This window comes from Phaeodactylum tricornutum, chromosome 26 (genome assembly GCF_000150955.2).
Source record: "Phaeodactylum tricornutum CCAP 1055/1 chromosome 26, whole genome shotgun sequence".
Taxonomy (NCBI): Eukaryota; Bacillariophyta; class Bacillariophyceae; order Surirellales; family Neidiaceae; genus Phaeodactylum; species Phaeodactylum tricornutum.
In genome coordinates, this window is record NC_011694.1 from 328,488 (window position 1) to 349,308 (window position 20,821).

Genomic DNA, 20,821 nt, shown 5'->3' on the forward strand with positions numbered 1-20,821 from the left:
GGACTCTCACTGTCACTGTCCAGTCAACGAGTGGGAAATTCGTTGTCGCACCATCAACCAAGCAGACTCGCAGTACCCGTCCACCAGCGCTTTCCCCCCCCCCGATTCCATTCCCATTTTCACATTCCGTATGGGTTCCACCGTAATCAGTTTGGAATTACACTGTCTGTAATCTGAGACAATACAATGCGAGTGAATCCATCGGTAGTCGTAGGATGGACGACGATGTGGATTAGTGTGTGCGGGTTCTTGGATCGACCACGGCCGTTGCACGCGTGGGCCCCGGTGACGGGTCGTTCCCGCCTTGCGATCCGTCCACCCGTTCCGTACTCCTGTTCCACACCGTACCGACGTGTTTATCACACGGAACGACGCGGCTACGACGGTATCCTTACCCGACGATCCATGTACAATCTCCCACCACCATCCGGCAACAACAATAATAACAACAACCAAAAAGGAGACGATCTACAAGCAATCTTGGTCAGTGTATTGACCGTCGGAGGCGTGGTAGCCTTCTTCGCGTCGCCTTTGGGTGCCATCTTTTTCGCCGTCTTCAATTCTCTCGTGCTATTGGCCATTTTGTTGCCCGTCCTGGGCATTGTCGGTTTCAATTTGTGGCAGTACTGGAATACGATGGAAGCGCCTTGTCCGAATTGTGGAGCCCCGGCACGGGTACTCAAAAACACGGGCGTCGCGCCGAATCCGTCCCTGTGTTTGAATTGTGGCAGCCTCGTTGCCGCCAACGTGGCCAACGACGGAATCGATGCCGTTAGTAACAGTGTCAACCCAAACGACGGGATGGTGGACGCGACTTCGTTGTTCGATACTTTGTTTGGTGGAACCGGGGGACTCCTGGACACGACCACTACCACTACCACGACAACGGAATCTACTGATCAACGAGCTAAAAAGTATCAGAGAGAACAGACGGTCATTGACGTGGAAGTGGAAGAGGAGGACGAAGAACAAGAACGAAATTCCAAGTGGCGTCCCAAGCCCTTTCAGTAAAAGTGCGCTATTATAATATACAGTATGTCTGCACCGTTTCTTCTTGATAGGCCAATGCTATGCTATGCTAGCACAACAATACGGATACAAATCGACCAAGGGAGTCTAGCTAAAGGGCCTCGGTACTGTCTTGACTGTTGCGTACCAGTGAACACTACTAGCTCGGACCGAAAATCTCTCGCCTTTTTGGAGTCCGTAGAGACCGGGTGGGACGGTCGACATGCAGACTATCCCGGCGTGCACACTCACAGTCAGTAACGGTTCATTGCGTAGGGGTCGACGATGGCCCAAGCTTTGCTGTGACGCCTCTCTAGAGTAGTAATCACTGAGAGTGAATCTTGTTGACAGTTAGTGAGTACAGCACAAGTGTTCGGTTTGGGACAATTCGGCAACGTTCTTTGTGGGTGTCCCCCTTGGTGTGACGCGTCCCGACACGATACGCTACGATTGTCGTGGAGCACGCGGTATCATCCAGGTTGGTTTTGGCACCAAGGAGGTGCCGCGACACACACCATGACGGATCCGCTCTTACCCGTTTCGGTACACCATGCATGGTCCGCAGAAGCCGTCAACGCCACGACGATGGTCCCGTCGCCGTCAGTCTCTCGTCAAGCCCGTCCGGAGGGAACTGCCTTGTCTACCCCTCTTCTACACACCCGTACTACGGATGGAGTCGCCAACGACAAAATGGAACGACGACGCAAACGTCAACGACTCCGAAAGTATTGTCGTCGACGTGGAGCGAATAATCTTTCCTTTGTCGAATTGCTGGCCTTGGATTGGACCGTCAGTGACGACGATGACAGTGACGACAATGAAACGTCGCAACACGTGCCAGCCCAAGAACGTCCAGTGGAAGATGATGATGTGCCTATTCTGGAACGAGTCGTTTTGGATGTCGACGTCGAATTGGGTTTCCCCCCGCTCGTCGATACGGTGGGTAGTAGCGAGGATTGGCCCCACCAGTACTCTCCGGAACGCGTCGTTTCCTACCGCCGACACAACGCGACTCCCACAACGCGGCTGTTTCCGGACGGAGCCGTGAGCAATCCCGCAACTGGTCGATCGCTACGACCGCGGGCTTCCCCGTTGTCGGTTCCAACACGACTCGTCGTGGAAGTCACACCACAGGACGAAGGGTACTACGAAGGCGTCGTGTCTCCCATGACTATGCCCGACGACGAACTATACCTGTCACCCTTGCATATTTGGCTCCGTCAGAATCTAGAATTCTTTTCCGCCATTCCTGCGGATACGCACTCCGGACAAGGCGGACGCCGTGTCCCTATTGTCCGGGGTAAGGTAGGGATCCGTTGTCTCCACTGCGCCCAGGCAATGATGGAATCCGCCGCGTCCACATCCACCACCTCATCCGACCCGGTTGTGGCGTTCGGTGACCCAAACCGTGCCAAAAAAACCTACGGAACAATCTCGTACACGACATCTTGGCCATCCGGCGCCACGTCCTACCCACCAACCTTGGCCGTCCTACACTCGACCTGTGCACCCAAAACAACCCAACACTTTAGTACGTGTCCGAATCTGCCGTCGGATCGACGCGGTCAACTCGACGCCTTGACGCGAGAGGGATCGGCCGCGCGCGGTCCCCGGGCATCCGCGACGTTGAGTACCGGCGAGGGCCACGGCACCACCAACCTGTCGGCGTCGCTGTACTACACCATCGCCGCCAAACAATTGGGGATTATAGAAGTGAAAGATCAAGGACTCCGCTTCGGCCGGGATTTAGCGCTGGGGCCGTTGCCCTTGGAACCTATTCGTGGCCAAGTCGAAGCGGAGCAGCACAAACACGAGGCCGCCAATAACGCCGCTTCCCTGCAACCGCGGATCGTAGCCGACGAAGAATCCGAACGCGTCTTGGCCGAAGCCGTGGCCGAACCGGACCAGCCGAACAAATATTTCGCGCGGAGCAACGATAAGGCCCTCGTTTCGGACTATATCTTCTTGACGATCCGGCAAATGGCTGTTTGTCACGCCGTGCCGTCGGATTTTTCGTCGCGTGGCAAGCGCACCAAGTCGATGCGTATTGGTCTTACCGGATTTTGTTGTCGACATTGCCAAAGTCCACGCCAGGGTGCGGGCCCGGACTACTCCTGCCGCTCCTTCACTTCGGCACCCGACAACTTGTCCTCCTCCATCTCTCATTCCTTCACAGCCCATTTGCTCAAGTGTGCCAAGGTTCCGCGACGGATTCAAACCGCGTTGATGGCCTACAAACGACTGCACCATCGACAAATGGCCCAGCTACCGTACGGATCTCAGCGTCGACTCTTTCACGACCTGTGGACGAGGTTACGGGCGCTCGACAAGGATCCTAGCGAAATGACGGAAGAAATGGAGGCGATGAACATTCCCGAACACGTGCCGTCGTTCCTTTCGAGACAAGCGAGTCCGGCAGGTGCGTTGGATGCGTCGGGTTCTGCCCCTGTATTTTCACAGTCTTCCGAGGCATCCGCCGTCGGGACAACGCGAGTACAGGAAGTTCTTCCCAGTATCAACGACGACGAAACTGATTCGATTCTTACCGTCGCACAAACAAAGTGGGACCCTACCACAAATGACAATCTACTTTTACCAGAGGATCGTTCCTTGATTACAGATTTTATCTTTTTGATCGTGCGTCAGTTGAAGTTGGCCATTCCGAACGAAAGTGATCTAGCCCGTGTTCGCCGGTACACACCCGGAACATTGGGGCTCTGTTGTCTGCATTGTAAAGACCAGGATTCATCCGTTACGCCTTCGGGTCGAACCTTCCCATCGGCTCCCGACAATTTTGCCTCCGCGCTCAACACGTCCATGTACAGTCACATGAAAGCGTGTCCGTACGTCCCGGATGATCTGAAACGTGCGTTGGTGGCGACGCGCAAAGTGCATTCCTCACAGTGTGCCAGTCTCAGATTTGGTTCGCAACGTCAATTTTTTAAAACTTTGTTTGCCCGATTGAATCCTGGAACTAACGGTTCGGTGCCCACTGCCGTAAGGAATGCTTCCTTATCACCACCCGCCAGCACGACCAATGGAGGGCCAACCACGACAGACGAGGGGCTGCGTACGCTGGGTTTTATCGGGATGATCGATACCTTCCTTTGTCGACATTGCCGTGCGGTGCCTTTTCCCTTTAGGGCTCCGCATTCCATAGTGAGCGCCCGTAGGAAAGATACCTTGCGATTGGCGCAACTTCATGCGCAAGCCTGCCACCAGACAAAGTGGGACTGGAATCTAATGAAACAAGTGTTTTGGCAGGCACTGAAAGGCATGGGATTACCTCGCGATAGCGTCGAGACTAAAGAATTTGCGGCTTGGGTACGCTCTTTGAGTGGCTCGAATGAGTCCTTCGGGGCGTCTATTGTGGCCAATCTTCGTGGACGGGCGTTGGAAGAATCGGATGTGTCTACGCGTGGGTCGGGTGTTGTTTCCACGGATGTGGTCGACGTTGCTCAAGTAGAAAAGCTGTTTCATGATTTTGTCACGGCATCGGGTAGCTCGAACGTGTCCTCTAGACTACGGCTGCATCCAGCTTTGATGGATTTCATACTTTTGGCGTTTCCAACATTCAATCCGGACAAACTCTTGCCTTTGGAGGAGACAGGCACCATGCCGGCAACGATTGAGAGTCAGTCGGAAACAGCTCTGGAGCACCGGCCTCCAAAAGCATCGCCGCGTCCCCACGTTACAGCATCGGCGCTGGAGACCGACGAGCCGTTGGACAAAGACGACTTGGGTTTAGGTACAACAGTCGCCAGTAATGAGCCCAATTCTCCCGTGGCGCCCAAACGGTTTGAACACGGACTTTTGGCGGCACCACCGGGCACCCCGACGCCGTAGAGAATTTTTTTCTTTAAGAATGGTGGAGATAGGCACCAGCTGTTGCGGATTCTCTTCGCAACCTCCCCGAGCTCTATTTCTATTCATAGGTGTCTTGTGACAATTCCCAAAAAACGATGTATTCACGCATCTCTTAACAAGAAGGCTGGGTGGTACGGAGACAAAATCTTGGATTTTTCGCTGCAAGCTCTAGTAAGAACAAGGTATCCAGAAGTTCCAGGTACAGGCGTCCACGAGACTAGACGCTGTCGTAGTATTCCACCATGTCCATTAGCAGGAACATGAACTTGGAAAGGGTACGAGACCAATAGGCTAGTCCTCGCGTGAACACATTTGTATCAATCCTAGTAGTGCTAGGCTATGGCGGTTGGAGTGCGCCAAGGAGAACACTTACAGTTAGTGCCTCAACCACAACTTCTTTTGCCGCAACGTCCCGTGCGTACAAAAATATCCAGCGTTGCTCCAGCAGCGAGTGATGGTCGGCAGCTTGTGAGTGGAGTACTCGTTGAGAAGGTTCACCGTGTGGTATGATACCGTTTCACAGTCAGTATTGGACTTCACTGTCAGTCCATTGGTTTGGTTAGGGAATGTCGTCATTGTTAGGGTACATTCCGGAATGGAAACAGGTCACACCTTGGATTTGGGTGGTAGGTCCCTCATCGTCCAAAAATGGACAGGTATGATTCGTCGAGGCTAGTCAGTCGTCGAGTCGGTATCGTTACGGGGTTCGTACGTCCACGACGGATCCGTGAATCATTCGAGTCCTGTCGAGTTGCCGACACGCGAGACGCCGCCCATGCTCGTCATCGCCCCCGAATTACCATACAACGACCTACGTGGTGGTGTGTGTTCGGCACGGTGGTGGTGGTGGACCAGCCGCTCGTACACGTGTGTGTGGTGGACGGGTAGGACCCTGGCGTCGGCTTGTTTCGTGCTCTCCTATTGGTAGACTCTGATCAACCGGTATCCATTATATTTAAGTGGTACGTGTGTGTGTGGTTTTAGGTAAACGAATCATCGACACGGACCCGAAAAGGTGCCGATGACGATACAATACCCAACGTTCGTTGTCGAAGGAAGATAAGGATTCGGTGGTTGCCTCAACAGTAGCTAGCGAATCCACACACAAACGTGAGGTTTTTTTCTCCCAACCGATTCTCACTCTACGCTGGCAGCTAGTCCAACGCAGTAGTAACATTCCTACTAGCCGAGAGAGATCCACACAACATACACCGTAGTCATCGTAATTGCATTTGTTGTCACGCCACGACAATTCCAACACCCCCAGACTCGACCAACACAACTTTACGTCAAGGGTCCCAATTAACTTTCCAACTTTGTGGTATCGATCTACTTGGGCTGTTGCTATCAAAAGTCGTCGCATTGTCTTTGAATCGAACACATTCCCCCACTTGTAACGGTACAGTTCACGTAACGTATACCATGTGTCGTTCCAGTAACCCGAACAACAGTAACCCGAGCAACGTCGGTAAAACGGCGTCGCCACCGACGGGTGGTGCGGAAGAATTGGCGACGGACGAGACCTGGATCAAGACTTTCGACGTCAACGCCTTTGCGCGGGACATTCGTGATTTGGGGGAACAGTTGCGGGCGCAGCAGGGCGACGCCGACGTGCAACACCTGCACAAGATGGTGCGTTGGAGCAATCTGTGTGCGGCCGTTGGATTCCTCACCATGGGATACGTCGTCAATCCCGTTGCCGTCGTGGCGCTCTCGACCTGGACTTTCTCGCGCTGGACCATGATTGGTACGTACTTGTTGTCGGAGAGTGTGGTGTTATCGTTACCGTTGGTGGTAGTGGTGTTGATTACGGGGACCCTTTGTCTAGACAACATTCCACTGTTCCGTGTACTGACTCTGCCTGGCTTGCCCTCGTTGTTCCCCACTACAGCGCACCACGTGTGTCACGGAGGCTACGATAGCATCCACCCCAACAAGAAACGTTGGAACCGCTTCAAGTTCGCTATTGGATCTTTCTGGAATCGCCTCTGCGATTGGCTCGATTGGATGATGCCCGAAGCGTGGAACGTCGAACACAACAACCGTCATCACTACAAGCTTTCCGAGATTGACGATCCCGACCTTGTCGAGAATAACCTCGTGGATTTGCGTCAGGCTCCTATTCCCCTCGCCGCCAAGTACCTCGTTGTGGGACTCGCCATGGCCTCGTGGAAGTGGTTCTACTACGCCCCCAACACGTACAAGGAACTCAAACTCGCGCAGTGGCGTAAGCAGGGCAAGCCGTTGCCGCCTAACGTGAACCCTGCCGACGCCGTCACCATTCGATCCGTCCTGCAGGGTGACAATCCCTTTTATTCCGCCGCGGAGCTCTTTGGCGTGGTCCTTGGACCCTACCTGGTCATTCACTTTTTCCTCTTGCCACTGCCCTACTTGGCGCTCGGTTACTATTTGGCGCTGGCCGACCCCGCCGCGCTCTACTGGACCGCCGTCACCAACCTGGTCCTGGCCGAAGTCCTCACCAACATTCACGGGTTCGTTGCCGTCGTGACCAACCACGCGGGCGATGACATGTACCGCTTCCGGAACGGCTGTCGTCCCTTTTCCGGTAGTTTCTTCCTCCGACAGGTCCTGGCCTCGGTCGACTTTCAAATGGGCACGGATTTGGTCGACTTTCTGCACGGATTTTTGAATTACCAGATTGAACACCACCTGTGGCCTAATCTGTCCATGCTCAGTTACCAAAAGTCGGCTCCTCTCGTACGCGCCGTCTGTGCCCGACACGGTGTCCCGTACGTTCAGGAAAACGTCTTTCGACGCGTCCACAAGACGGTACAGATCATGGTCGGCACGACCAGTATGAAATGGTTCCCGGCCAAGTACGAAGACGCCTACTTGGAACAGGACGCCAAGTTTTTGTCGGAAGAAATGGCCAAGTAGTTGGGTACCGAGTGGGACCCGCCCGTAGGAATACGGACCCGTTCGGTACTTTCGGGAGAGCCAGTCAGCCAAGGCACGTGTGCCACGGTACACCCGTAGACAATTGGCGACACGGTCTAGTATTGACAGTGAGTGATTGAACACAATCCAAAAACCAACTTGGTGTTACTCTGTATTGGTAGTTCTAGGAATAGTTAGGTCTGTAATAATTATGGTGATGATGGGATGTTCGGACTGCCGTATCACTCACTCAAAATGACTCTGAAAGGAGGGTGTATACGATCTTTGGACTCACTGGAACTGTACGGTAACACATGACAGGGTTGGTTCCTTTTGTCCAGGGTTCACCGTCGTCGCAAAGCCAAGGAGGGTAGGGTAAGGCGTTCGGATTCCTTCCCACGTATCCGGGTCGTTTGGTACGAAGCGGTGATTGGGTGACGGGCGTCTCTCGTTGTGTGGACGGGTACAGGTACAGACAGGTAGCTAGGTAGTTGTGCATCTCCGGATCGGAACGATCGCGATCGATCGGTGTCGGCGTTGGTGTTGTTGTCCGGCATGCCTCCTCCTCCTCCGTCGACTGTTTCTCTTTGTCAAGAGACGCCATCATCCCCAGAGTCTTTCATCGACACTTGTTTGGGGTGTGTGTGTACGTAATTCACAGTCACTCCCCACCCAAAGGACGTTTACAGTTCCACTGGACACACCACCGCGACGTTGCCAACGGAACCGTGGATTCCCAAACCCACCACCAACTACGAACCCATGGCATCGTTCGGAATCACCGCGGGCTCACGGACGTTCCTCCTTCCCATCCCACCGGTGCGGCTCATTCCGTGGCGTCGTGTCACGGAAACATTCACGTCGACGACTGCGTCGGCACACGTGTCGTGGACGCATCCCGTTTGGTTTTGCGTGGCGGGACGGCGCGGGACGTCGACCTATTCCTTGCGCCATTCGACCACCGCTCCTTCGACGTGGGCCCGCAACGGCGCCCGATTGTACGCACGGCACGTGCTGGCTGCCGCCGCAGTCGCCGCGGCGACGGCGCGGCGGCGGACGCGTCTGGAGCAACTCGTGGTGGTCGAGCCCCCGTCGGATTGGTTGCGGTGGGAAAAGAAATCCTGGGCCGACGAATTGCTCGCTAGTCTCGGACGGAATAAACTGGAGCGGTTCGGGTCGGCCACGCGACGGATTGCCTCCTTGTTGGTACTGGCCGCGCCTTTGACGCTCCTCGTGCCCTTGTCGTGCGTGTCGGAACGTGCCACGGCCTGGTCCTGGGCCTACGCGTTATGGAGTATTGAACAGGCCGGACCGACCTACATCAAGTTGGTGCAGTGGGCCACCACCCGACAAGATCTGTTCTCGCCCGAGTTTTGTCAATATTTTGGAAAACTCCGCGATGAGACCACCGGACACGCCTGGCAAGCCACGGTGGACACGCTGTTGGAGGATTTGGGCATTGGCGCCGATTTTCTGCAACTCGAAACGAAACCCATCGGCTCCGGATGCATCGCACAAGTCTACAAGGGAAAGTTGACGCAACCCTCCGGTCCCTATCCCGTTGGTACCGACATTGCCGTCAAAGTACAACATCCCGGAATATGGGACAAGGTCTGCGTCGATTTTTACATACTCGGCAAAGCCGCGGCCTGGTTGGAACGCATACCCTACTTGAATTTGTCCTACCTTAGTTTGGCCGACAGTGTCCGACAGTTTCGGGACATTATGCTCCCGCAACTCGACTTGACCCTGGAAGCCAATCATTTGCAACGCTTCAATCGAGATTTTCGGGACGACGATCGGGTGGCCTTCCCGGAACCCTTGAAGGAACTTACCACCACCCGGGTCCTCACGGAAACCTTTTGTCACGGGACTCCCATTCTGGAATACACCAAGGCCCCTCCCAAGGTCCGCGAGGAACTGGCCTATCTCGGACTCTCCACCACCCTCAAAATGATCTTTCTACACGACTTTTTACACGGTGACTTGCATCCCGGTACGTACGAGTGTGTCTGTGTCGTATGTTGTGTGTGTGTGCATTTGTATTGGTACAGTATATATTGGTATAGTGTGTGTGTGTGTGTGTGTGTACGCGTGTGGGCGCTTCTCATTCCACGTCTCGCTTCGTTGCAGGCAACATTCTCGTCAGTAACACCCCCAAGGGCGACATTAAGCTGAATCTGCTCGATTGTGGATTGGTGGTGGAAATGGGTCCGGAACAACACATCAACTTGGTCAAAATCTTGGGCGCCTTTACGCGTCGCGATGGTCGTTTGGCGGGACAGCTCATGGTGGACACCAGTAGTCACTGCCAGGCCAGTCCGTTGGACGTCGAACTCTTCGTCAACGGCATTGAACGAATAATTTTGGACGACGCCAAGAACAATTTTGTCGAAAACGTGGGGGACTACATTACGGATATCTGTTACATGGCCTGCGTACGCAAGGTGAAACTGGAAGCTTCCTTTATCAACGCGGCGTTGGCGATTGAGATTATTGAAGGCATTGCCCAACAGCTACATCCGCAAATCGTCGTGACGAAAGAAGCACTGCCACTCATCGTCAAGGCGGAAATGATGCACCGGTTGCCCAAGTTTTCTCTCTGGTAAACGGTTGGTTGCGTAGTGGGCGGGGTTCGCCCGTTTCGGTATTCATAGTGACTGGTTTTAGGTATTAATGCCTAGGTAGGTAGGAAGTGTATAGTGGACTGAACTGACAGAAAGAAACATACATGACACCTGCAATCAATCTACGTCTCCGCGTCTTTCGATGGTACACCAATGTAGTTGGCCAAGGTTAAGAGAAGGGGAAAGACGAAATTAGTATTCACGGTTCGATACCGGAGACGAATCGGGAACGCACTCGTCTTCCGGAAACGTACCGGTCAGACAACGCAGACAAAGGCTAGCTAGTGAGCGAGTCACTATGTCGACGTGACGCAGTACTCGTGATCCAGACTAAAACGTGCGTGTTCATCCGCGACGGTTTCGAAGAAAGAGTGCGGCAATGAATCATCGTCTCGCCCGTGACGGAAATCTCGTGTCTACCATGGGCACACGGTTCCTTCCAGTCTCCTTTCTCCCTGACACACACGAATCCTTCTACGTTGCCTCCCTCCTTCACTCACCAAACACAGACACATTCTTCTGTATTGTCGAGGGTTTTTGATGAACCCGTAAACGCGACGTGGTTTTTTTGGCTCCTCACGCTACACTCGACCAACCATGAAAAAGAACGTCTCACGGTCAATGAAGGAACCGACGTCACGACTGGATCGACCGCTCCCTATGCTGGGTTCCGTAGGAAAAAGTCGTCGTCGGCACCATCTAGCCTGGTTGTCCCTGGCTCTACCGTTCTGGTTGGATTCCTCTTGGATCGTTTCGGCCTTTCCACTGCCCATTGCGCCTTTCACCTTACAGTCGACGAACGCCCGTAGTGTACGCAAGGACGCCTTTGTTCCTATAGGTGGTGTTACTACTTCTACTAGTAGGAGTAGTTGTGGAAATCGATTCGCACCAGGCGGCCTCGCACGCTCCCACAGGTCGACGACGCGCTTGTTCGTCTTTGAACGCATGTCGGAAGACTGTATAGCGGCCTTGGTTTCCGCCCAAACGCAAACCAGTCGTTTGCAACTCCCGGAAGTCGGATGCGCTACCATGATGGCGGGTGTGGTGGATCATCCCGAATCGGCCGCCCTCGTGCGAACGTTACAACAGTACGGTATTGTCTACCGCAAAGTCCCACCCACACTGGATCGTCTCTTTGCGGGTGACAGTGATGACGACGGCACTGGCGGCACCGAACAACAGCAAAAGGGCTGGTTGTCCGGTTTCCGTGCGGCTAAACGGGACGAAGATCGTCCTTTCGGGAAGGATTTGAAACGGACTCTGGTACAGGCCGGCAAGCTCGCCGACCAAATGGGTTCCACCACGGTGGGATCGCAACACGTTTTCTTGGCACTCCTCGAATATTCCGAAGGTGGTGGCGGGAAAGACAAGGCCCCAGCTTCAGCCGCGACGTTGGATCCGGACAGCGACGAGTGTGGAGGTTGGGCGGTACTCGTGAAAATGAACGTCCTGGACGATACCGTCACGGCGTTGGACGTTTGCGAATCGCTCCTGCAAAATATGGCCGACCAACCCGACCAAGCCCGCAGGGAACTAGTCACGGGCGCGGGTGGGTCGGGCAAGATGCCCACGCTTACGGAATGTGGAGTTGATCTGACGCAACAAGCTGAGGATGGATTGTTGGATCCGGTCTACGGAAGGGACGACGAAACACGAGCCTGTGTACGCACCTTGATTCGGCGGCGCAAAAACAATGTTTGTTTGATCGGTGAACCAGGTACGTTGGATCCGTGGTGGCCTTGGTAGGGTGGGTCGGTACCGAGCGCCGTTCGTACGGATTCTTGAGCTCGTCGGGGTTTTGGCAATGGCAAGAATATCTAACACTGTGCCGGCTTCTTTTGGATTTTCGCATCGAGTAGGTGTTGGAAAGGTACGACATTTTCCGTTGTTACAAACGGGTGCGCATCGTTGGGAATCCGTACGGACTCTCACTTTGCCTTTGCGTTTTCTTTTCTGCTGGTGTTGGGAACGGTGCGTAGACGGCCATCGCCGAGGGCGTCGCGCAGATTCTTGTGGACGAGAAGCTCTGTCCGGCCCGCCTCAAAGGCCATCGCCTCTTCAGTTTGGAACTATCCAATCTCGTGGCGGGCACCAAATACCGAGGAGAGTTCGAAGAACGGTTGCAGTCCATTATTAAGGAAGTCACCGACCCCAAGGCTCCGCCAACGATTCTTTTCATTGACGAAATTCACAATCTCGTGGGGGCAGGGGCGGCGGAAGGCGGCATGGATGCGGCTAATTTGCTCAAGCCCGCGCTCGCTCGGGGGGAACTGCAACTCATCGGGGCGACCACAATTATGGAGTACCGCAAATACATCGAAAAGGACGCAGCCTTGGAGCGCCGGTTGCAGCCGGTTATGGTCAAGGAACCGTCCGTTGTGCAGACCATTGATATTCTACAAGCCGTCCAGTCGAACTACGAAAAGCACCACGGGGTCACGTATACATCGGCTGCGCTCAACGCCGCCGCCACCTTGTCCGATCGATACATGACCGATCGATTTTTGCCCGACAAAGCGTTGGATCTGTTGGACGAAGCGGGGGCTATTGCGCACTTGGAAGAGCCCGATGAGGATGTCACACCGGAAGTAACGGAACATACCGTCGCGATGGTAATCAGTGAATGGTCCGGTATCCCCATGGGAAAACTGGAAACGCAAGAAATGGATCGTTTACAGGCACTCGAAGGTGAAATGGGACGTCGCGTCAAGGGACAGGGCCGGGCCATTCGTGGTGTAGCCCGTGCCGTCCGTCGGGCCCGGTCCGGATTGCGCGATCCACGCCGACCCGTCGCTTCGTTTTTGTTTTGTGGGCCGACCGGAACGGGCAAGACGGAATTGTGCAAGACACTGGCGGAGACCTACTATGGCTCGGAAAAGGACATGATTCGTATTGACATGTCGGAATACATGGAAAAGCATTCCGTGAGTCGGTTAACAGGGCCACCACCAGGGTAAGCAAGTAGCGTTGAACAATGGTGGCTGACGTTCTTCGCTTATCGTCATGGAATTCCTCACGAATTTGTTCTGCTTTCACTCGTACTCTCAGATACATTGGATACGAAGAAGGGGGTCAATTGACGGAGGCCGTACGCCGTGCACCACATTCGGTGGTGTTGCTCGACGAATTGGAAAAGGCGCACGGAGACGTTCTCAATATTTTGCTCCAAGTTATGGAAGATGGGATGTTGACGGATGGTAAGGGCCGAACAATCAACTTCAAAAACTCCATTTTGGTCATGACTTCCAATGTGGGGAGCCGGCGGATTCTGGAAGTTGCTCGTTCTGGTAGTGGCGCTTCCGGTGCTATATCTACGCGGCCCATCCCAGTCGCCGCCGCTTCTGCCGACACCATGTCTATTGAGCCCATGAAGCCGGAAGAAATTTTAAAGAAAATGCAGAGCAACCCTGAAGCAGCCTCTCTACTGCTAGAAGCCTCGTCGGACCCAAAAATTATGGGTGCCATCCGGACCGCCATGAACGGTTCTCCAGCCGATCTGCTGAAATCAGGCCGAGAAGATCCGGAAGTAGCAAAGTTTTTGCAAAGGCTGTGGGGTGTACTGCAAGATGAAAAGCCTTTGGCGAATGGTGACTCGAAACGTCCCAAGTCTGGTTTGGAAACAATTCGCAACAGCTTTGAAGATACCGTGTCTGAATGGACCGAGACGGTCAAGGACCGATTTGCTACAAGTGTTATTGACCAGATGAGCGCTGCACAGCATACAGGGGACAGTATAGTCCAAAAAGATCATTACCTCTATGCTGAACTCGCTCAAGTCGTGAAGGAGGAGTTGGAAAGAGAAATGAAACCGGAGCTACTGAATCGAATTGATGAGATTATTGTTTTCTCGCCCCTCTCGACGGGCGACCTGTGGATGATCGCCGAGTTGATCGTTGCCAAAATTTCAGAAAGGGCATTAAAGGAACAAAAGCTGGAACTGAAGATTGATCGATCCGTGATAGAGCGAGTAATGGCCGAAGGAAGCGCCAACGCTGACCAGTTTGGTGCTCGTCCCATGCGCCGAGCGGCTCAGCGTTTTGTCGAAGACAGTCTGAGTGACGCGATCATTCAAGGTTTTCTTCAAGAAGGTGAAGGTGCTACCGTCTCTCTCGCGTCGAAGGCCTCCGCTAACGAAAAGGAACGGGTGATAATCACTCGAACTCGTGATGGCTCTGACCTCATGATTGAAGTGGAAGATGCCGACGGTGGAATTGGTTCGGTACCGCCGGCTCCATCAGCCTCCATGGAAGCACCACGAACGAACGGTTTGTCTGCTGCCAGCAGTTTGATCTAATGGAGTCACCTAGGTGCTCCAGTAAGCTAGCCAGCTGACTACCAAACATGAGCAGTGTAGGATGCTACACGGTATATAGTCGATAAGCAAATCGTTCGTGATTAGAGCCTATCATATTGTCTAAGTATCTTTATTTTCGATATGTCGAGATATGTTCTACAGCTTTTACGAACAAGCATGGTATTTGCAAATTCTACCTTAGTATTTTTGCACAGAGAAGACCCAGATATTTTTGGTGATTTCGCCTTGGCTCTGTGACCCAGAGTCATCATGACCAGAACGACGATATTTCACTGTCACACATTTCCAACATCAAAATATTGTCAAGTGATGCAAAAGTGCGAGGTTCCCGCCTAAATGAGGACCTTGACGTTCCAGTAGAAGGATACATTGAATCTTTGCTTGTCGTAGGCAGGCTTCAGTACCGCAACGATGCCAAGCGGGCACAACCGCCGCACCCGTCTATCTACTATTGCATTTCTTGTTGCCTTTGGACTTTGCCGTTTGCAATGGGGATACCTTCAGCGAGCCGTGTCCAGCTTGTATGTAGACGATGAAAGAGGTTGGGGGCCCCGGTCTTCGCTGTCGGACACACATTCATCTCCAGCAAAATATATTCTACGTCCGGGCCCACATATCGGAAACATTGGTACGCAGGTTCAGTTTAAAGCCCTCTTGGGTCTGGGTCACCGACTTAGTAAGCTTTCCTGTGCCTTTCACTTGGCTCAATATGTGTGGAAAGGAAAGGTCTCGTTCTTTCACGCTCGCTTTAGAAATTGTGTCGGAGTTGAGGTTGACATTTTTGAAGATCTTTTTGGGGCAGCAAAGATCCAGCTAGCGAGACCGGAGCCGCCTACCATGACGCGACTCAAACACATGAATACCACTGAATCAAGAATATTGCAAATTCAAAATGACGTCCTGGGATACTATTCCGGAGAGAACTACAAGCGTGCCCAAATCAAAATACCTCACTACTACACCGATGCATCTCGGTCTCCGTGGCTGCAAAAGATGGAATCTGATGTTTTGCTCTTTAATTATTTAATCAGGAACTTCCGCGGCCTATCTGCTATGCGGGAATTTCAAGCGGCACACGGTTTCACAAATCACACCGTGATCGGCTTGCATTTGAGAGTGGGAAATGGGGAAGGGCAGCATTTCATAGGGGCCAACCGTAGCGTTACCAACGCGACAATCTACATCAAAGATACGGTCGATCTAATTCGTCGATTTCTGGAAGCGAATCCGCCACCCAAGCCGCCCCTACTTTTTGTTGCTACTGATCAAGTAACAGTGCTGCCCGTCCTCCGGCACCATATGTCTGACATTCCGATTGCCACATATTCACAGCCTCGTGTTCCGGAACAAAAGGGTGTATCTTTCAAGGCGTGGAGAAAAGGATCCCAATGTTTGGATGGATGGTACTATTCGTTTATGGATATGGCACTCTTATCGGAAGCCGAGGTCGTTGTTGCTGGAATGTTTAGTACCTTTACTCAGATTCTACCGTTAGCTCGTGTTTTTGGAAAACAAATTCAGCCGCATCGGCAGCGATACGACTGGAAGTATTGCGAAGTAGGAGGAGAACGGCAAACGCGACTTTCGTGTTTTCGGACACGCGAAGACTGGTTGTTTCGACTGGACCCGTCACGAATACAGACGGTAGGACTAGTGGATCCTGTCCGGGCAGGAAATTTAGAGCCCGTGCAACACTCAGTCGTTGTCCATTTGCCGGAGCTGGAACGCGAGCCTCAGCTTGATGCGGCCCTCGCATTTTTGGTAGGCGATAAGCCAGGTATCTGGACACTCGGCGAACCGTTCAACCCTAAGTTTCGCGAATTCAATCAGTCAACGCTGAATCTAGATTGGTCCTGGCGGGATTTATAGGCTGACCGTGTGCTCCGCCCAAAGATCTCTACCAATCGGCTTTGTCCTAAGATATGATTGAAAGTGCACTCTGAACATTCTGTTGCCAGAATGCATATTTTGTTCAAAGGAAGAGCACACGTAGCACGGCACCAAATACAATGGATAGTCAATTGATGTGAATAAAATCCTGACATTTGTAGAATATGCTGTCCTGCCTTCATGTCACTGTCAACTATTAGTTGCTGTCCTGCCTTCAAGTCAGTAATATCCAAATTGTGTTGTCTTAGCAGTAGACCCATTTGCTAGAGGGCTTGTACGACAATTCAACGTTCGAGTGCATTCAATTGCAAGCTTATAATTTACTTGCTTTCGTAATTTGTATAGTTCGCTGGTGGGTAGGAACCTACTAATGTAAGTCCACAGGACCCGATGTAGAGAATGGATTGAGATACAGTAGTGTTTGATTTGGAGTTTTTGCCATTCTCACGTATTTCTGAGTAGGGAGATCCTTCTTTTCTCTCCTTCCGATGTAGTTGTTGCTTTTCCTGAGCCTCGTTTTGAAAGGGGCTCCTCATGGTTATATAGTGTAAATTATGTTCTGCAACACTTGATTTTGCTTGACTAGTAGGTTCATCTGTCCCATGATTTGTACCGAAGAATCAGTTCAGCCTCCCCATTTCAGTCACCTAGGGTTCGTAAATAAGTACACGTTGCTGTTCTCAACATCCCAATCGTTCCAACGGATAGATTTGTCGTCTGAGACACAAAGTATAATAAATCGACTTACTGTTACGTGTGCAAATGCAAGGGAGTGCTATTTGATCAAATCAAGAGTAATACCAACATAGATACTGGGTTTTTCAGAGTACCAGTACCTAATCCATCGAATATATCCAAGGTGTGTTCACGATTAGCTTGATTCTTGTCCTTGTCACAGGACGGTGTTTACGGCTATGGCCATGCGAGACAGTTCCTCGAGAGCTGGCAAGGTGAATCGCTTGCGTTTGGCACGCCTGTGTGTTCTACCCGCGACTGCAGCCGTCGTCTTACTTTACCTCGGCGCACGGCAAGGATTCTTGATTGTAGGAATAGATAAGCTGTCGCCGTCGGTGTCTCCAAAAGCGGGTACGAGAGAGCCACAGAGCTCTTCCCATAGTCATGACCGTGAGAACGTTCATTTGGTTTCTTCGACTGACATTCATGCGGAACCTGAAGTCACCGAGAAATCCGATTTCGTAAAGAATGTCGCTGTTCCTACAGCGGCTGCTGCTCAATCCGTCCAAAAGGACAGAAAGCGATTGCGAATGCATCAAATACCGAACGACGGTCGACCCCCGTTTCGCGAAGTTGTTCACCGCAATGGCACGATTCTTGGAGACGTCTCGGATTTGTTGGATTTTGCAATTATCGGTTTCGGCAAGTGCGGAACTACGACCCTCAAATCCTGGCTCGACCGGCACCCCGAAATCCAGTGCTACCCGCACGAGGTCTATGCCCTGGCCCATAGGCAGCCGCAAGAGCTACTTCGTCTACTGTACTACCTACCCGAAGGGAACTACAAGCGAGGATACAAAAGCCCTTTTGATTTGGTTTACAATTACACAATGCCCTACTTCCGTCGCTATTTTCCCAAAACTCCATTGATTGTCGGGATTCGGCATCCGGTGTTGTGGTTTCAGGTATGTGTCTCCGCGGGCATTCGCGTAGGCGTCAATATGCGCTGGTCGTCTTTCTTTGCCCACACCATGGATTATGACGCTCCACACGCAAACGCCTTTACACTCGAAATTCATAAATCCAATCTCAATGTGCGTTTCTGTCTCTCTTCTCCTTTTCTAAATTGCCGTTTCATCAGTCACTGTACAATGTAAGATTTTACAATGCGCTGAACCTACCTCATCCTACTCACGTTTCCGCTCTGACCCGAACCATTGCGTTTTGCTTTCCCTAAATTTTTACAGTTTCGCATTCAGAATCATCCTCTGCAATACAATATTTCCCAATTCCCTCGCCCTCACGAATTGATCGGAGCTTGCGGTGGACACAGTTTCAATACGTGTACCCAAAAAGGAGAGTTTGGTCTCTTCTTGCGGCAATTGCAAAAGGTTCCGGGTTTAACCGAATTCGAGGCCCGAATGTCCCGCGCTGCCGGTCACACGTACGCCCCAAATTACACCGTGCCATTGTTGCCGAATCCCGTCTTTTTGGTGGAAGTCCAGCAATTGAGTGACGCGGACGAGACCCGGCGGGCTGCGTTGAGAACGGATTTACAGACCTTTCTAAATTTGTCGACGCCGTTCCGGATGACCGAAAAGGTGATACATTCGACACCAGGCAAGGATTGGCGTGACGCCAGCGTCCAAGCCGAAAAGGATCGTTACAAGATAAACATTTGCGACGCCGAGCACGTGTCCGTACGGCAGGAACTGTTACGGATGGCGCGGACGTCGAGTGCCTGGATCCGAAATTTTTTGCTACCGGCCGCGACGGGCGTCCGCGTGTCGTCACCGGTGTACTTCGATTCGCTGTTGCTGGGGTGGAGGGACGATCCGTGCGGTGTCAACGCGACGCCACCATCCGCCCTGGAAGAGTACGTCATGGATGCCTTGGAGACGTCCCGGCCGCGAACCGCCACGACCATGAATTGATGCAATGCCAGTATGTATTATGAATGGCTGGCGGGGGCGTGGTAAACCAATTGACTCGACTACCTACGATAGCAACGGTGGTCGGACTGTCCAATTATTGATTTTTTTGATTACCGTAGCAAAGTAACGATCGCAGTGTATCGATAAATTATGTTCCCAGTATGCAATTGGGGGGTCTGGTGTTTTTTTATATGTTGCTAGAGATGCACTTTTTTCCTCGGTGACACACGGGATTCTTGTTGATGAGTAATGACATCGACGACACTTTTAAAGGCGAAGGGTTCGTTGGCGGCGAGATCGGCGAGTACTTTACGATTGAGCGCAATGTGTTGGTTGGCGAGGGCGGGTATAATGGCACTGTAGCGCCATCCGTACTGCCGGGCCCCGGCCTGCACGCGGAGAATCCACAGTTTGCGCCATTCACGCTTTTTGCGCCGGCGGTCCCTATAGGCGTACTGCCAAGCCTTTTGCACCCGACGGATGGCCACGCGGAAACAGTTTTTGGACCGACCGCGGTATCCCTTGGCGTGTTTCAACAGTGCCTTGTGCTATGTTTGGGAAGAGAACGTCACCCACGTGAGTGTTTAATGTCGGAACGGGATCGGGTCAACAGTGTGTAAGTGTGTGTAAGTTAGTATAAGTGTCAGAATGCGTACTGTTACGTGTATGTTTACATGTGTATATGTACGCATACGGAGGCCCGAGTGGCGATGGCGAGAACGTACCTTTTGGGACGCAAACGTACGGAGGGCTTGGAAGGATGTGGTGGGTGACCCGAACAAAGTGGGAACGAGTGGAGGAGGTGTCCGTAGCGCAGTGGAGATCGTCGTTCCGGTAAACGCGGTCCAGCGTTGGGCCAGCAGTCGCAGGGACATGGGGATATAGGTAGGTAGGTAGGCAGGTAGGTAGGTAGGTCTGTATCTCTGTGTGTCTGCTGTACCTACCAAACAAGCAACTGTATTGTTCCGTGACAGGAATTGGAACGCACGAAAAGAAAGAAAGGAAGAAGAAGTATGTGTGTGTGTGTGTGTGTGTGAACTGACTGTTGTTGATGTGTGTGTGCCATTCGATTGGAAAGGAAAGCAGAATCCTCATGGTCGGGTTGGGTTGCTCGCTCCCCGCTCCGTTGTGTCTCGGACGGATGCACGGACAGATACCGGCATTCCAGCATTGTAGGGAATCCGGAATGACTGTGAGTATGATACAGTGAGTAGATTTTGGGAATGAGAAAATAACGGACAAGGAACGTCGACGGCATACCTCATTCTCCGGGTACTCTTGTGCACACGTGCGAACCTCGATCGGATCGAGGAGAACACACGTGTCTCCGTGTTCGGTCGGAATGTGGAAATATTCTTGGGAACTTGGGACGATGACGATTCCGACAACAACACAATACAGATTTTCAGATTTTCACAGTCACCTTGACTCTCCCGACACTTTCTGCTTTCGACCCGGAAAAAGAGCTCTATTCTCTAGCTAGCTCTGCTGTTGCTAAGTCTGTACTCGCTATCTGCGTTTGGGCTTGCCGTCCCAGGGATTCGCGTGAAACCTGACAACTCCAATCGTCGATATACGTTGTTGCGTACACACAAAGCTGAGAGAAA

General features: G+C 52.4%; 6 protein-coding genes across 6 annotated transcripts; 5 read left to right on the forward strand and 1 right to left on the reverse strand.

The window, feature by feature from the left end:
• Window positions 1-151: 151 nt before the first annotated feature.
• PHATRDRAFT_50078 (predicted protein) lies at window positions 152-1,011 on the forward strand (the record flags this gene model as incomplete). The annotated part of the gene is made up of 1 exon (XM_002184826.1): window positions 152-1,011. The coding sequence occupies exon 1, from the start codon at window positions 187-189 to the stop codon at window positions 1,009-1,011; it is 825 nt and encodes a 274-aa protein (XP_002184862.1). The 5' UTR covers window positions 152-186.
• Window positions 1,012-1,524: 513 nt separating this feature from the next.
• PHATRDRAFT_50079 (predicted protein) lies at window positions 1,525-5,431 on the forward strand (the record flags this gene model as incomplete). The annotated part of the gene is made up of 2 exons (XM_002184827.1): window positions 1,525-3,427; window positions 3,608-5,431. The coding sequence occupies 2 exons, from the start codon at window positions 1,525-1,527 to the stop codon at window positions 4,852-4,854; spliced, it is 3,150 nt and encodes a 1,049-aa protein (XP_002184863.1). The 3' UTR covers window positions 4,855-5,431.
• A 561-nt stretch (window positions 5,432-5,992) lies between these two features.
• On the forward strand, window positions 5,993-7,998 carry PHATRDRAFT_55137 (acyl desaturase). Its single transcript, XM_002184828.1, has 2 exons — window positions 5,993-6,622; window positions 6,767-7,998. Exons 1-2 carry the CDS (start codon window positions 6,298-6,300, stop codon window positions 7,771-7,773), a joined length of 1,332 nt encoding a protein of 443 aa, XP_002184864.1. The 5' UTR covers window positions 5,993-6,297; the 3' UTR covers window positions 7,774-7,998.
• A 415-nt stretch (window positions 7,999-8,413) lies between these two features.
• Window positions 8,414-10,382, forward strand: PHATRDRAFT_50081 (predicted protein; the record flags this gene model as incomplete). Its single annotated transcript, XM_002184829.1, has 2 exons — window positions 8,414-9,769; window positions 9,907-10,382. Exons 1-2 carry the CDS (start codon window positions 8,536-8,538, stop codon window positions 10,380-10,382), a joined length of 1,710 nt encoding a protein of 569 aa, XP_002184865.1. The 5' UTR covers window positions 8,414-8,535.
• A 1,251-nt stretch (window positions 10,383-11,633) lies between these two features.
• Window positions 11,634-14,526, forward strand: PHATRDRAFT_16455 (predicted protein; the record flags this gene model as incomplete). Its single annotated transcript, XM_002184830.1, has 6 exons — window positions 11,634-11,754; window positions 11,821-12,117; window positions 12,257-12,270; window positions 12,380-13,353; window positions 13,449-13,690; window positions 14,126-14,526. Coding segments are annotated over 6 exons (2,049 nt in total), but the record flags the coding sequence as incomplete, so codon positions are not given.
• Window positions 14,527-19,468: 4,942 nt separating this feature from the next.
• On the reverse strand, window positions 19,469-19,762 carry rpl20 (predicted protein; the record flags this gene model as incomplete). Its single annotated transcript, XM_002184909.1, has 1 exon — window positions 19,469-19,762. A coding segment is annotated over one exon (294 nt), but the record flags the coding sequence as incomplete, so codon positions are not given.
• Window positions 19,763-20,821: the final 1,059 nt, after the last annotated feature.

Excerpts from the sequence above, each read along its gene's own strand:
- PHATRDRAFT_55137 (XM_002184828.1), top strand. The coding sequence starts at position 6,298 with ATGTGTCGTTCCAGTAACCCGAACAACAGTAACCCGAGCAACGTCGGT. Across the intron at positions 6,623-6,766 it reads CTCGCGCTGGACCATGATTG|CGCACCACGTGTGTCACGGA; the intron begins GTACGTACTTGT and ends TCCCCACTACAG.